Here is a 15822-nt window from a genome sequence, read left to right as displayed (position 1 = left end):
GATTTTTAAAATGGGGATCGTGGGTTCCATACAGGCTTGGTGGTCTATGCAGACAAAGGAGCATAAGCAAAACATCATGTTCATCGGCCCGCTTGTCTTTGTTATAGAGTTGGCCATGGCCTATACACGGCATACACATAAAACGGAAGTATCCGCTCACCAGGAGAAACTTGAGCAGATAAAGAAGGATATGAACAAGGAGGAGCGAGGCACGTACCGTCATAGAGTCCTGAACACCTACTATATAGCCCAGGAAAATGAGCTCTTTGATCTTCTACTCAAACCCGTAGAGCAGCCCTCTCATGCAAAATGGCTCGCATTTATCCCCAGCTTTGCAGTGCGACTTTTCTTCAGCATCTTCAGAGAAAACAGCATTCTTTGCCGTGTCAACATACCCGATTCTATCGTTGCCAGGGCTCTCAATATTTTCAGTGGGGCATCCTACAAGCCCGGAAACGTCTCAACGACCGTGGTGCAGGTTCTTCTTAGTCGCATTTACCGCCCAATTGCGGCGCTTATCTTCCCACCGGCCTTGAAGCCTCTTACCATGGAGCAGCAGATAAGACGCCAGCAACGTCTCAGCATGCCTCCGGAGCCACCACAACAGAGTGGTCAGCCGCCTGCTGCGCGCATTTCTCAGGAAGGGATCGAGGACTTGATCAGGAGCTATCCAGATATCATCACCATCAAGACAACGGACCTGGTTCAGTAATTTGGTGTAAATTAAAAATTCGAGACCTTAGGCCTCTTCCGTCTCTCCCCCGATTGCGCTGAGTAGAAATGGACGGAGATCTAGTGTATTACTCAGAATGCTGTGCACTATTCAAGAGTATTAGAGAGCTGGACCCAGAGGACATCGAGGCCCACGTACCCTCACTGCAGAGGTTGCCGCAGACGCTTCTGGGACACATCGATCTCGGCCTTTCTCCACAAATATCTGACGAAGTAAAGGAACAGGGGAGAGAGGCCGGCCTTTCAGACGAAGCCATTTCTGTAGCAGCAAAATTCTCACTACGTGCCCATGCATATAGAGCCCTTATATCTCTCTGCCATGCTCTTCAAGGATCTCCTTCCAACACCCACTTAGCTACCTGTTTGACAGAGATCTGGCAAAGCAACCTTCCCACTCGGCTAGTCGATTCTGTTACCAGTCTAGTAACGGGACAGGGTACAGTCCTTACACCAGCTGTCCTTGCCCAACCTTCCCCAGTACAACTTCTGACTGCCCAGCTAGTAGCCGAAGATCTGAGGCACGCATCAATCGTTCTGTATTGCTTGTCCACGGCCAAAAGACCGTCTGCGCAATTCGTGGCAATGTGCTGCCGTCTTGCTCAGACTAGTGAGGCCGTCCTAGAGCAGCTACACAAATGCTTCTATGCACTTCCGGTAGTCCTTCAGAGAGTGATGAGCAACGTTACGATGGCTACGCATATCCTTTCTGTGACGTATGTCTCGGCCTACGTTAACTGTGCTGAGCTACCCGGGCCTGACCAAGCTGTACAGAGTGCTCGGAACCTCTATGCTTGTGACCTGATTCCCATTATGTCCACTGCCGCCACGAGCAGCGCTGCACGTACTGCATTCTTCTGGCTGTATTGTGTGTTCTCTACGTTCAAGCCGTCATATTCGCAGGAGAGTCTTGCAGAGATAGTTCAACTTACATTTACCGAACTGTGCCAGCAAGAACTTGATCCTGCGCTACGTGCACGGAAAGAGACTATGAAGTTAGGGTCTTTGAGCAGAAACCAGCTCTTTGCAGAACAGGAGAAGCAGACTGCCTTTGGCCGCGTGGCCACCAGTATTGCCCAGCCCGTTCATCGTCAGCCGGGCGCTAAAGAATACCCTTCAGTAATTGAATTTGAGGAAAAGCTGAGCCTCGTTAGAACGTACCTCTCCCGCCATTTGATGGATGACAACGTTATAAGCTCCCTGTTGGACTATACATCCGTAAAGCCTATTCTTCACATTGCAGAGTTTCCAGCGCCATCTTTTGGGGTATTTATTAACTTTGCGAGGATCTGTTACCACGTGAAACATATGGATGACCCTGGTAATAACAACCCAATGACCGGCATAAATGCCTCCAACGAAGCGGAATATAGGGATTACCTACTGGATCAGATCTCCTTGACGGAATTCACAGATGTGGTCCTGCGTCTGGCAATGGCCGGTGTTTCTCTTTATCTAGAGACAGATCGAACTCTCCGCTTTGTTCCACCTATAACTGTGAGCCTAGGCAAGGTTACCGACGGTTTGTGCACACTTGTTCATGACGATTTTCTGGCGATTTTGCCATCTTTGTATAACACGCTGGGGGCTCTTTTCGGAACAACATTCAGCTGGATGGATCCTATCGTTAAGCAGTGCAGATTCGAGGAGGCACGGACGTACTATGAACTTGTAGGCTTTTTGATGGATAAGTGCCTGGATTACGAGCGGTCTGAGATTGATGCACTTCAGAGCTCCCACGGTCAACGGAAAAGTATCGCTAACGTTGGAATAAGTCGCTACGATAGGCACAACTTTGCCACTGCTGCAGGAAGCCTAGAGCCAATGCTTGGGGGAGGCGCTCACAGTGCTGGGCATTTGGGGATGACACTTGGAGCTGTTGAGCTCCCAAACATGCACATGTATTGCTCTCGACTTATGGCCTGCGTCGGATGCATGCTTGCCGTTGGCGGAGATCACGCATTTCGAGGTCTCAATAGCGATAATATCGTCTCCCTTATACTGGGATGGATTTTTTCAGAGCTGGACACTCCTGGCCAAATCCTAGGGGCTATCTCTATTACCCAGGGTCTTGCTCACTGTCCTGCTTACGGAGTTAATTGCATGAAGACGCTGTTAAGAAATACAGCAGACACAACCCTCACCAAACCATTGGCTGATCTTGTTAACTCGCAGAAGGCTGCTCACATTGGCGCATATGGCCAGGAAACTGTAGGGTACGGCGGATTTGATATTAGCATGGTGTCTACCAAATTAAATAGTAAGATATACAATGCTGTGACCTCTTACGCTGCACCATTCAGCATTTACCTTATCAATAAGCTTATCATCACAATCGGTGGTGCAGACCTGTTTATAAAAGATGAATTCTCACCTGCTCCGAGGTCTAATGCTAAACATGCGCCAGTAGAAATGGTTAGGGAGACTGCTTTTGGGATCCAGCATATCAGCGTGTCTGGCGTGCACGTGAACTACGAGGGCCGAGGAGGATCGGCTCCAGGTCTTGTAAGACCTGATGATGTTACTGCAATTCTGACTGCAAGGGACGTCATCTCTTTTGAGAACGAGTCTGACTATGTTCCTCAAACATTAAAGACAACGAGAAACCAGCTTCTCAAGACTCTGACTACGAACCTTACACCATTGACGAGCACCTCCGATTTCGATCTTCTTATCTTGGAACAATCCGTTCGAACCCTGGCTCTTTACGACATAAATCCAGAGATTGTATCTCAGATTGCTTTCTCCGTCCTTTTGCGCTTGGCCGTGACTCTCACCATAACGATCGACCCTGCTACCAGACATCCCAAATACAATAACATTTTGGAAGCTCAAACAAACCTGCGATATTTACGACTCTTGGAGGCGGCACTCTCTCTTCTGGCCAGCGCCAACTCCACGGAGTCTATTATATTTCTTAGAGGCTTGGCTAGCACCCCCCTCACACCAGACATAGCTACCATATGTAGTTCTTTAACAGAAATAACGTTCCAAACAGGACCCCTCTATGAAGCAGGTGGTTTTAGTAGTGTGGAGTTGGCGACCCCACTGCATGCGCTGGAAGACATGATAACTTCTATCATATATTCATCTTTTATCGGGGGGAAATCTGCACTGATTGATCTTCTTCAGTCATACTTGTCGTCGTCCCTGTGCATCCATGCAAAGGTCCGAGTTGAGTACATGCATCGTTCTGTTTGCACAGTCGCCAGGGAGATATCACTGATAGTTCTAAGCGACTTATCCTCGAGCGATCGGAATTATAACGAGTCTACCAATCTTCTTGCGGTACTTCGCACCCTGAACAAGCATAGTAGTCTCCTGCACCTCTTTGATAGCATCCTTAAGCTCTTTAATATCTGTCTGCGTTCATCCTTGACATCTACCGACGAGGATCTTCTCATAGGGATTTCAGAAGTTCTCATTCTTGATCACTTTTCAATTCTCGCTGAATCAATGATGGATATTCTCCTCTCCGATCACGAATTTCTCTCTACCACAGCAATGTTTGTCTCCAACTCTGCGATTGCTGCGCTGCATTCACAGCACATCTATACTCTGGTGAATACTCAGCCCCTTATTCAGACACCCCCAGAGTCATCAGAGCAGTCTGTGATCAGCAGCCTTCTCTTCATTGCACGACTTCTTGTTTTAGCAAGGCATCCGACGTTCCTTATTCCTAACGTCACCAACGCGATAAACCTTTTGATAAACTCTCGAGCCACATGTCCATATGACGGGGATCTACCAGGTCGTTACGCTGCTCAGGATACCACTGGAAAGTATGCTACGGCTAACCGAGTCACTGTCTACAGAGAGCAAGTCTCAGTTAGAATGGGGACATCATCATTCATTCTACTGCTTTTCTGTCTTCTGGACCACTTCTGTACGAGCAGCCTCCACAACGCAGCGAAAGTGCTTCTCTTGGAGCTGCGCAAGTCTATGGGCTCGGATGCACTTGCGCGTGAAATAGAAGGGTCATGCTCATTTAGGGAGATGCTTATTCGTGCTCGACATAGCTTCCTACACAGCCCAACTTGTGCTGAGGCTCTCCTGGTGGCTGTGTCATGCGAGCTACCATCGGAAACTAGCTTGCTTTCAAGCAGGATTCTTTGGACGCCATCGCCCCGGCTTCTTAAGCTGTTCTTTCTGGGTGAGGAGTCCCGTCGCGTCGTAGAGCACCGAAGCATGCTCAGATTGGACCGCACAACATCTTTATATCATGCCCTTCAAACCCTCCTGAAGCGCAATGATGATAGCCTTTGGCTTTACCCAGGGGTTGCTGAGCATGGTTACAATCTTCTCTCACAATTTCTGGAATACACCTTTGTAGGGCCCCAAGCACCACAGTCACAAGATGCAATGCACGTCCTTACTGATCTCGGAGGCGAATTCTTCACTGATCTGTTCATAAAGACAGGCTTGATCGCAAGGCGAGCACGACGGCTTCAAGACGCGGCTTTGAATAACGGGGCTATGGGGGACCCTGTGAGAGACGAGACAGACTTGCAGCTTATGAACAAAACTACTGCTGTGCTGTTTGCCACTGCTTCATGCCTGCGATTGATGACGATATACCTTCATATTATCTTTAACTCTAGCAATCTTGTACGTGACATAACGGTTTCTGAACTTATCAGTGGCCTTTTTGGGCTTGTAATTGGCACCCTCTGTTATCCACAATGTAATGAGGATAGCCTAGATAGACTTCTTGAAACGCTTCCTCCAGCAGATAGGGAGAAAATGCGCCCACCAAGGACTCCTGCCAAATTCGATTCGTTCTCACACGACGCAATTCAAGTAATTACAATGGCAGCTGCTGAAGCCTTCTCAGCAAACACAGGCACAGACTATCTTAATCTCTACGAAATCATCATCGAGTGTATGCAAATACTCTCCGACACGCCTAAGCCAGAGCTTTCTGACGTGTCTCAACACGCCATTTTACCAGCGGTTTCCAATTTGACAGGCCAAGGGCTGCGATACGCTCCACTCGTAAGTCAAACAAAGCTTCGGACTCAGCTTATTTTATCGCCACTTACTCAGGATCAAAGGGAAAAGGTAATGCGTGACTCAGTTCTCATCAACAACAACGCCTGTTTAATGGAAGGATTCACTGCCTTTCTCCGTGCTCTTAACAATCTTCAGTCAGGAGCCTACAGGACTATCTGTGACTCCATTCGAGCAGGCCTCCTCTCCAACTGTGGTAAAGTCATTCCCTTGTCTGCTCTCATGAACACATATCTAGTCTCGTCTATCGTGCCCTTGAATTGCTATGTCTACGTTAAAGATCGTATCCTCACAAATATAGTCCCGGAAATTCTCGACGAGATGCTATTTGCAATCCAGCAAGCAGCTGTTCTTATCAAGCAGCAGATATGCAGCGCTGATTCCGGCGATATATTTTTCTTGAGTGCATCCTGCTTCAATTGGCTAAAGCTTTCGGTCCGTGTTCTGGCCAACATCGTCCCCGATCATAACGAGTGTTCATTGCAGCATGCTTTCAGTGCGACGGCAAGTGTAATGCAAACCATTTGTCACATTGCAAACGTTGCATCAGAGCGTGGAGCCTTCATGATCAGTTTTCTTGAAAAGCTGTCTTCAGAGTTGAATGTTCAGTCCTACTTTTCAGACGCCTTCAGAATTGCAATGTCTACCGTTGGAACATGCAGCAGCAAAGTCCTAAGCCCAGAGATCAAAGAATATACAGGGCATGCTGCGCTTACAATGATTCAAAGCACCATTGAGCTGATTGACATTTTGCTTGCATTTTCGTCTGTCACAGAAGAGGTATCTACTCTGTTCACCGAATTCTTGCACAGACTTGTTAATCAGGGGACAATGACAGACCTGTTTGAAACAGTATTAGGAATTGGGCGAACGCTGTTTAGTTTAGTTGCGCCTCTCAAAACTACATCGCTCGTAACGCAATCTGTGGCCATGAGCCGCAGGATTGATACCGCTAAGTCTCACTTCAAAGCATTGGCAGTGGCTCCACTGGGAACAGCAACAGTGGATAAACTAGGATCACTAGCAGATGTGCCAGAACTTGCTGGAGCTTTCCAGCAGACGAATGCGCCCGATCACATATCAACAGGAATGGCTGCAGGTATCTTGCCTTACAACATCACCCCAGCCGGCACTCTGTTTGTTCGCGGGCTATTACTTCTGGTTGCCAGGCTTGCGAATTGGTGTAGAGACCAATTGCTTATTGAGTCCTATGTGGGCCGTCTAGTTGAGGAAGGATCTGGTTGGAATGAGCTGCTTAAGCTTCTTTCCTTCAATACTTTAAGAGAGAGAATGGCTGATGGGACAGATTCAATCGATCAGACATTTCGTAGTTTCTTTGTAGATGGTACAAATTCACTCGAGGAGATCTATGAACTGGCCGCTGGCAAGAGCGCCGTTGGCGAGATTATCACAACCAGCCAATACAATGCCCTTATGTCCAGCTTTCTGTTTCGTATCCATTCCGTGGGCTATGCGTTTTTGTCGATGCTTGCCACTATTGTGTCTGTTACTCCTGATAGACATCAGAAAAGCGGTCTCACCCAGAAAAACACCAAGAGCCTTGTCCCCTCTCACTTCTACACGGCTATTGTCCCCAATATCATTTCCAATATTCACATACTAATGTCTCTGAAGGCCTCAGTCCAACCTGGAATAAAGTTTTGCAGAGAAAGCCCATTGCCACTCATACTGACTCTGGTGTTAGGAGAGGTGGACAAGTGCTTAGCCATTGTCTTCGCTGATGGTGTCCACAGTAACGAAATTGTGAGGAGCCTTTGCAATTTTCTTTGCGTGACTTCGGACATACTCGGCCAGACCGTTCCCCCAATTCAATCCTCAATGCAGCAGGGGATATCCTACTATCCTTTACCTACCGCGGCCTTCATCCCTCCTATCTCTTCTGCCGTCAGTTGCTTGCTTGAGTATATAATTTACTCTCTTTCTGGCGTTACCGGAGCAACTGTGGGTGTGGGAGGCGCTGTCACTTCCCAGCTTCTAACAGTTACTCGTGACATTGGTAGCTCTGTAATTCCTCTTTTCGATGGCATTTTGTTTGCGCTTACGAGCTTTAGTAGTAATGACACCCTGGATGAAAATAATTGTCTTCAGTGCATAGAGCGTATTGAATACATCCTTCTTGTGTTACTTCAACCGGAGTACCAATTAATCATTGATAAAGCATATAGTGGGGACGTTGTGTCTCGCCCTAATGTTGGGTATGTTGACATGAGTAACAAGCTTGAACACATTATGCTTACAGTAACTGAATCTGATAGCCAAGCAACTGGAAACCTGGTAAAGATAATTCGCTCGATACTGAAGTGTCACGTATAATTGATTCCACAGGTAGCATCTGTATGCCTTCCTTCCTCCCAAGCAGAATAACGCCCATAGTTTCTAGTAAATGTATGCCTAATTCTTACAGTGTATTAGTGATTTGTTTGTGAAGACTGCTACGGGCTAGGGACTTGATGGTAAGTGCCTCACCTATTCCCTGAGAAGCAAGTCTCTTGTCTCCTTTGTCTTTGCAAAAAGAATTGGTGCCCGTCCCTCTGCGTCTTTGAAGCCGGCCTCTCTACTCAAGAGTAGAGGAATGCATGCAATACTGTTCTTTCTGACGGCTTGTATTAACGCCGTATATCCTGGCCCTCGCAATTGTGTTCCATTGCGGCCAGGCTGTTTCACAAGCATTCTCTTTCCGCCTTCCTTATCTAAAAGGAGCCGTACTGCTTCGGGGTTATTAGCCTTTGCAGCAAACATTAGGGCTGTTTCGCCCCGGCTATCTTGGATACCGCCTTCTTTTTGCAGCAATAATCGAATCACATCACAATGATTATAAATCGCCGCACGCATCAAGGCTGTTCTTCCTTGATTATCTCGTTCTCCTGCCTCCTTTATCACTAGCATGTTAGCAATGCGGGTAAACCCAGAGGCAGCTGCAAGCATCAGAGCCGTTTCCCCATTGACGTTTCGCACACGTCCCTCGAGCTCATAAAGAATACGTGCCACTTCATAGTGGCCTGCCTGTACGGCGTACATGAGAGCAGTGAAGCCCTCTTCGTCCCTAAGGCCACCTTGGTGAGGGATAAGGCACCAAACAGCCACTATATTATCTTCATCCGCTGCCTGCATTAACTCTGTGAAACGACGACCCTTTGAAGAGACATGTGAAAAGTCCAAACCTTCATATGGAGTGAGGAACTTTGCAACTGGCATGTTTCCTTTGAGCAAAGCCAGGCACAGGGCAGTCGAACCGTCGGCAGTTGTTAGTCCCTTCTCGTACTCCACAAGTAGCTGAGCGGCCTCAAGATTGTTACGCATGGCTGCTATCATCAGAGCTGTCACACCATCTCCGTTGAACCTTCCTGCATATTGTAAGTATCTTCGTATTTCAGAATTCTGACCCTTTAGGACAGCGGCTATCAGTGGGGTATCATCTCCCTGGTTGCTGTTTTGCTCTAGGATAGGAGCAGGCTCTTCTTTATGAGTCAGGTATGGGCTAACTGCGTCGTGAGAGAGCTGCAACGCTCTTTCTTGCAAATCATGAGCTCGCTGCATGTCGGTGCGGTCAGCATGCGTGGTCGTTGGGGAAATATCGTTCCCAATTTGCTTTAGCTTCGTTGCTCGAAACTCGCCAGCGTGGATCGATGGAAGCATAAGAGAAGATGTTTCGTCTTCCACTAACATGGGAATATTGTTAACTGGCTTTGGCTTAGAGGTTGTCTTTTTCTCCGGTTTGTTTATAGAGATGAGAGGAACTTGCAGATGAACTGGAGGTGATGCCGATAGATCTTTGTCGAAGGATATCTCAATGCTCTTAGATGGACTCCCAGCTTTAGGTAGACTAGGGAGCTCCAGGTCTTCAACCTGTAGTAAACTATGTACATCACTATGCGACTGCAGGGGTTTCAGAGATACATCTGAAGAATTTGATTGCTCTATTGGGATGATGGGCTGCAAAACAAGGCTATCTGGATGATCAGATATCTCGCCCTGGTGCCCCCTTGGATTGCCAAGAGGCTCTGCACAGGATATTGTGTACTCACCGGTGCCATCCGGTGAAATATCTAGTATCAGGCTATACTTCTCTTTCAACTCTGCAGAGAGGTTTTCGCAAAGATTAGCCATCACTTCGAGTTTTTCTTCCGCTTCTGAAAGACGCCGCTCCTTCTGCTCAGACTCATTATAAAACCAGGTGACTGCTTGAAAAACGTTGCTCACTGTGATTTCCAAATCAGGGGCAATAGCAAACAGCACGGTATCTGACAAGAGACCCGAATAATCTGTAGTACAAAGAGCTTGATTCAAGATAGCGTTAAGCATAGCTTCATCAAGCTCTTTCTGAGTAGTGCATTTGGGCAAATCATGCATAGTTGTGACATTGTCAGGGCTGAGGTCAGGACCAGGCACAGAGTCACAAGTGGGTTCAGTCTGGACTGTAACAGACGTTGTTGTGATATTAATGGCAGAGCCAGCAATCTCATTGGAAACTTGTTCTTGTACGGCTTTTGCCAGTTTAAGCGCATCGCTCAAAGACGCATTTTCCTCGTTTAAGTATGCAATAGTCCCTCTCAGCTCCTGCAACTCCGAGTTAGATGTTTCTATCTGTAAGGTTAGATTCCGTATTGCCTTATTAGCTAGCGTGTTCTGTTCTGTTATCTCCTCTAACTGCGCATGGAAGTACGCCTCCGACTCTTTCGCCTTCCTCTTCTGTATACCTATGAACATGTCCATACTGGTTTGCAGGTTTTCAATCCGAGACACATATGAGTCAATAAGTATCCGTTCTCGGTGTGCAAAGTCCTGAAGGATCAAATTGGCTTCGACGTTATCGCTTGCAGCAATGGCATCAGTGAGGCATCTACCCAACGCCATAACCTCGTTTTCTGCCTGTTGTAGTTTGGCAGATAGATGAGAGTTTTCAAGGAGTATCTGCTCTATTTCCTTTGGTGTAGTCGTTTCTACATTGCAGCCTAAGCACTTATCGGCTTGATCCGCCGTAGCACTAAATACAATTGTGTTGACAGAATACTGTGTCTCTGTATCGACAAGCTCATGAGTAGGCGGGTGCTCTGCCAATTTGCCTTCTAATTCAGCAATGCGCGATCGCAGTGTATCTATGGTGCTAAGGGCTATGCTGGTAGTAGCTGAGATAACTATAGGGGGCTCTTCTGGGAAATTAGGGGCTTCCTGAGATGCAGACTGACCTGTAGAATAGAATCGAGCGTCATCTGAGATAGGTTTTCTATTTTGTAGTGTATCAATCAGCAATCTAAGCTCCTGAATTTCTGCATCCTTACAATCTATAATTTTAACAAGCTCACTCATTGGATTATGCTCCTGGATCATGTTGGTTAACTGAAAAACTGTGGATGAAGCCAGGCCTTCTGACAGACGTTTTTCTTCATAAAACTCCGTGGGATCTGGCTGTATTTCATCAGACGACGCTTCTCCTTCAAGTTCGTCGATAATAGGCTTACATCTCTGCTCTGTTGGGGTTACTTCCTGCAGATCTGCATTAAGTTGCTGGCTAATCGGTGTAACAGCGCCCGGCATTAATATCGCCTTGGAAATATCATCACTCTCCTCCAAGGATATCTTCGTCATAGCCACATCTGTATTGTCAAGAGCAGAGTAGGCGAGGGGAAGGCTATCCTGCGGCAGTGATGGACAATACTGAATAGCATCGGGCACAGCATCATAGTCTGACAGCTCTAGTGGAACGTCACGACCCGGGGTAGAAGACCGGGCGCCGAGGGACACTAAGTATCCTTGCAATGCGGAACAGATACTGTCGTAGTTATCATCATCCTCATTTGCATGCAGCATAGCCCTTTCTACGTCTTCGCAAGTGAGGTCTTGCCCCTGTAGCAGCAGGTTGACCGCCTTGAGATTGGATTCGTTGGATGCTATATCGATAGCAGCAATGCCTTCAGTTGTTCTCCGCACAGGCCATCCAGGCGCCAAAATGCAGATAGCATCCATAGCTCCTGCCTCGGTGGCTAAAATTAGCGCATCTGAGTTATCATTGAGACATATGTCCCTTTCCGCTGCTAGAAGGATAGAACATGCAAACGAATTGTTTTCCTCTGCTGCGATGAGTAGGGCGGTATACCCATCCTCGTTGGTGAGCTTAGCTTCGCTGTTCAAAAGAACTTCCACGACATTCATTGCGTTATTGCGCACAGCAAGCATGAGTGCTGTCTCGCCATCCTCATTGCGGAGACCAGAGCACTGCTCCTTCAGCGCCTGGATCACTTCCAGATTTCCTGTTGCCGCAGCCTGGAACCAGGAAAACGCACAAGAATCCCCCATATTCAGAGTAAATCTTCGCCCAAGAATTTTGTTGTTAAACTGACAGAGCTATGGCACCCTTCGACTATGGTACACCTTGATTTACTAGTGTATATAATAGTTCTGGCAGAGTCCCCTGCACTGCTCTATAGACAGATTGCTAGTACAATGATCTGTATTAATTCATATCTATGTAAGAGGTCATTGGTAGCTGCGAAGCAAGTTCCTCATAGGTTCAGAGCAAGCATAGTGAATGGCTGCCATCCCCTGGGCGTCAGTGATATGGTGTTCGAGCGGCCAGAGTACATTCACACAATCAACTGACCCTGCCTCCACGGCCAACATAAGCGCGGTTATTCCAGTAGTATCACTTATCTCATCTGCAGAGTAGCCCGTAGTGGGGCTGGTGGTGGTATTTCTTTTCGATACACTTGTTTGAATACCAGCCTCAAAAGGCGCTAGGGCAGCCACTGCAGCCTTATGTCCTGCAGCTGCAGCATACATCAGTGCTGTATATCCACGTGCACATTGCATTCCTGCCTCACAGTTACGGAGTTCGGTTACGACTAGGGTGTACCCCAAATTTGCTGCAATCATAAGCCCTGTGTATCCATCAACATCTTGCATCCCTGCCTCAGACCCGGCCAGCAGGTGCACAATAATGTCAAACCCATGTTCGGCTGCATGCATAAGAGCAGTCCTTCCCTGATCATCCTGGTAACGGGCGTGAGTCTTAAGTAGGGTCCACGTTGAGATGACATCATTGTGTCTAGCTGCAAGAATCAGTGCATCGATGGGTCTCGCAGTGCTGCCTGGAGAGTCACTCGTTAGGTTGTTACTTGGACCTTCATAATCACTTAGTAGCATAGCCATATCCAGGTTCTTGTTGTACAGTGCAATGGCTAAGGCTGTCATGCCGTCTTTTCGAACACAGTTTGCCTCGTGCTGTGCAAGAAGCTTAGCCACTTCAAGGCTGTTGTGCTTCGCCGCAATCATGAGTGCCGTTTCACCGTCCACGTTTCTTCTGCCCACTTGGTTCAGGAAAAGTGAGGCCACGTCTACATTGTCTAGTATGGCAGCCTCCATTAAATCTGTATTGGTACTGTCTTGAGATAGAGTTACAGCGTCGCTCAGAAGAAGATCCTGATGTACTGAAGGTGTTTGCATAGGTCCAGCTGCGGCACTGTCTTGCAGAGCAGACTGTATAGACGTAGAATACTCCAAAATTTCGGTAGTAAGTTCTTCGATAAAGCTAAGTGTCTTGTCATCAACTTTGGGTGCCGTGTTGTGGGGGTTATCTAGAAGCTCCTTCAACCTTTGTGCAAGTTGACACAGCTTAGAAGATGCCGATGTAAGTGTGTTTGACGCCATTATGATGGGTGCTATGGACTTGCGTGACGAATGTGTGAGTTGAATCATTCGTCTGCGCAGTGACTCAACCTGATTCCGCAGCTCTCGATTTTCTTCTTCAATAGATGAGGGAGAAATCGATAGGAGATTGGCTTGTGGTGAGGGAACACATACAGCTGAAAGAAGCTGCGCGCACTCTGTATCGCTCCGTGCTTGACTAGATGGTAGAACTAAGGCAGCCTCATCTTTTTTAGAGTGTGAGTGAGTAGTACACTTTGTCTCAATGGTTTCTAATCGTGCAATTTTATCGTTGGCAAGTGAGAGTTCAGCGTCTTTGTCTCTCAGCGCTTGTTCAAGCTTTTCTATCCTATACACGAGCGCGCTGTCATCAGACTGATTGCAAGTAATGACCTCTCCGGGGTCTTCTGTGCTCAGCATCTTCTCTGCTGACTCTACAAACATTGATGTCCTGGAAGCTCTTCTATCGGTAAACTCCTCAACTTGCTGGCATGCAAGCTCAATCTCTTGACGCAAAGCCACCGTGGTGTTATCTATTACAACCGCCTGGCAGCAGGCCTCATTGGTGTCCATACAAGATTGGCAGGAGCGATGCGTAACATCTAGAACAGGAAGTGGAGTTAGGGAGTCGGCTGGGCTTTTTCTTTGACCAGGGATTACCAGCCAGGCTTGTTGCAGAGGGAGCAAAGGCTCTGTTATTGCTCTGTCGTCTCCTATCTTAACAGATACAAGACAGTAAGAAGGATCTGTTTGTATTCCTGCTTCGTCTCTGTGCGGAAAAGCAATACCAAGGTCGTCATTAACAGAAGGTGATGGCAAACGAGTAACAGAATCTGCAGGGATAGCGCTAGAATCCTCGTTTGTGTTCTCCACTTTCTTGATTCTCTCAGAGAGTAAGGTGTTTTCTTCCTGAAGGGTTCTATTTTGCTTTTCCAACCTAAGATTGTCCTCACTGAGCGTCGAAATGCGCTCGGTAAATATTTCTATCTCCTGCTCCAGTTCAAGATCCTTTGCGGACAATTCGCGCGACTGGGTGACAAATATGTGCTCAATTGTGCTCTGCATAATAGCGAGCTCATTTGAGAGGGCTTGCACTTCTGCCGTCTTTTCAAGCAGTTGCTGTTGAAGGCTACTATCATCTTGGGCTAATGAGGCGTCAGGAGAAACGTGATCAGCTTCAGATAGGTCAGAACGAGGAACATCGCTACTCAATGAACGTTCTAGTGGACTAGTCTGGATACACGCATCCATAAATTGTGAATGAAAAGGCGCAGCCTCTGCCAAAAATGCAGGCCCTCCTCCCCAAGAGACTGCCCCTACAGGACCATGCACATCACCGATGGCAATTTCTCTACATGAGTGACTCTCTGTTTGAGTAGTTCCTTCCACCAGGAAAGACTGAGATGTCTGTGTCACAGATTCGTGGGACACAGTATTGACTTTGCTGCACTCTCTGGTGGAATCGCTAGTATGAAAGCTACTGAGATCCTTAGTATGAAGCTTCGCTTGCAGTGAACCAATTGAACTGGCGTATATCTTTTGCATACGTTGAAGCTTTTCTTCATAGCCATCCTGCATAGATTTCTTATCCTGTTGTAATTTAGAAAAGTCACACTTAAGAGTTTGAATATACGCGTGACAATCCTTTATGTGTCTATTAAGTTCATGTAGTTGAGACATGTCAATGCAATCTGTTGCTGTGTTATAAGGGTTGCTCTGCTCTTGTGAACGCATTTTCAGACAGTAGATAATATCCTTAAGGAATGCTATTCGCTGATCGTATTGCTCACGGAGGAAGGGCACATGCTCAATAGACTTCCTTGAGGCACTCATGTCATACTCCAGCAACGAGTCACATCGCTCCAGCAGTAAGACCTTAATATCAGTATTAGAGGTGCTTAGCACAGTATATATGTCTGAGACAGTGTACGGCATCCTGTTCAAAAGGGTTCGGACACACTCAAGATGGTTTCCTTGAACGGCAAGGCCCAATGCTGTCTCAGAGCAAGTACTAGTCTCCTCTTGTGCATAGGGGACCACACAATTCACCGCATCGCAGTTTCCCAACTTTGCTGCCAGCATCAGCATGGAGAGCTTTGACGGCAAAACTATGTGTGCCTCCATCGGCGCCAAGAAGGCACACGCCGTATTGTTTCCACACATTATGGCAATGGCAAGCGCTGTAAGCCCAGAATTGTTTGTCATTGTGGCCTCTTCCTCGAGAAGCTTGAGACACTCAGTGTGTCCGCTCTGTACCACAAGCATCAGCGCGGTGTTTCCGCTAGAGTCTCTGGACTTAATACAGGACGCAGATAGCGAACAGAGACGGTTGAACTGTCCTTGACGGGCGGCATCAAACCAGTTCTCGGCCATCCGCCAATCAAGAGCGGTCAATAAAATTACTGGCACAAAGCCATATTG

The 15822-nt window shown here is 47.3% G+C and overlaps 4 protein-coding genes across 4 annotated transcripts; 2 read left to right on the top strand and 2 right to left on the bottom strand.

Moving 5' to 3' along the window:
* Window positions 1-10: 10 nt before the first annotated feature.
* On the top strand, window positions 11-712 carry GL50803_0028699 (uncharacterized protein; the record flags this gene model as incomplete). The annotated part of the gene is made up of 1 exon (XM_001706886.1): window positions 11-712. One exon carries the CDS (start codon window positions 11-13, stop codon window positions 710-712), a length of 702 nt encoding a protein of 233 aa, XP_001706938.1.
* A 68-nt stretch (window positions 713-780) lies between these two features.
* Window positions 781-8073, top strand: GL50803_0093002 (uncharacterized protein; the record flags this gene model as incomplete). The annotated part of the gene is made up of 1 exon (XM_001706887.1): window positions 781-8073. The coding sequence occupies one exon, from the start codon at window positions 781-783 to the stop codon at window positions 8071-8073; it is 7293 nt and encodes a 2430-aa protein (XP_001706939.1).
* Window positions 8074-8226: 153 nt separating this feature from the next.
* GL50803_005879 (Ankyrin repeat protein 1) lies at window positions 8227-12054 on the bottom strand (the record flags this gene model as incomplete). The annotated part of the gene is made up of 1 exon (XM_001706888.1): window positions 8227-12054. The coding sequence occupies one exon, from the start codon at window positions 12052-12054 to the stop codon at window positions 8227-8229; it is 3828 nt and encodes a 1275-aa protein (XP_001706940.1).
* Window positions 12055-12234: 180 nt separating this feature from the next.
* GL50803_005881 (Ankyrin repeat protein 1) lies at window positions 12235-15774 on the bottom strand (the record flags this gene model as incomplete). Its single annotated transcript, XM_001706889.1, has 1 exon — window positions 12235-15774. The coding sequence occupies one exon, from the start codon at window positions 15772-15774 to the stop codon at window positions 12235-12237; it is 3540 nt and encodes a 1179-aa protein (XP_001706941.1).
* Between the last annotated feature and the right edge of the window lie 48 nt (window positions 15775-15822).

This window comes from Giardia intestinalis, chromosome 3, assembly GCF_000002435.2.
Source record: "Giardia intestinalis strain WB C6 chromosome 3, whole genome shotgun sequence".
Lineage (NCBI taxonomy): Eukaryota > Fornicata > Diplomonadida > Hexamitidae > Giardia > Giardia duodenalis.
Note: the sequence above shows the minus strand (reverse complement) of the source record. Positions and strands in the feature narration are given on the sequence as shown.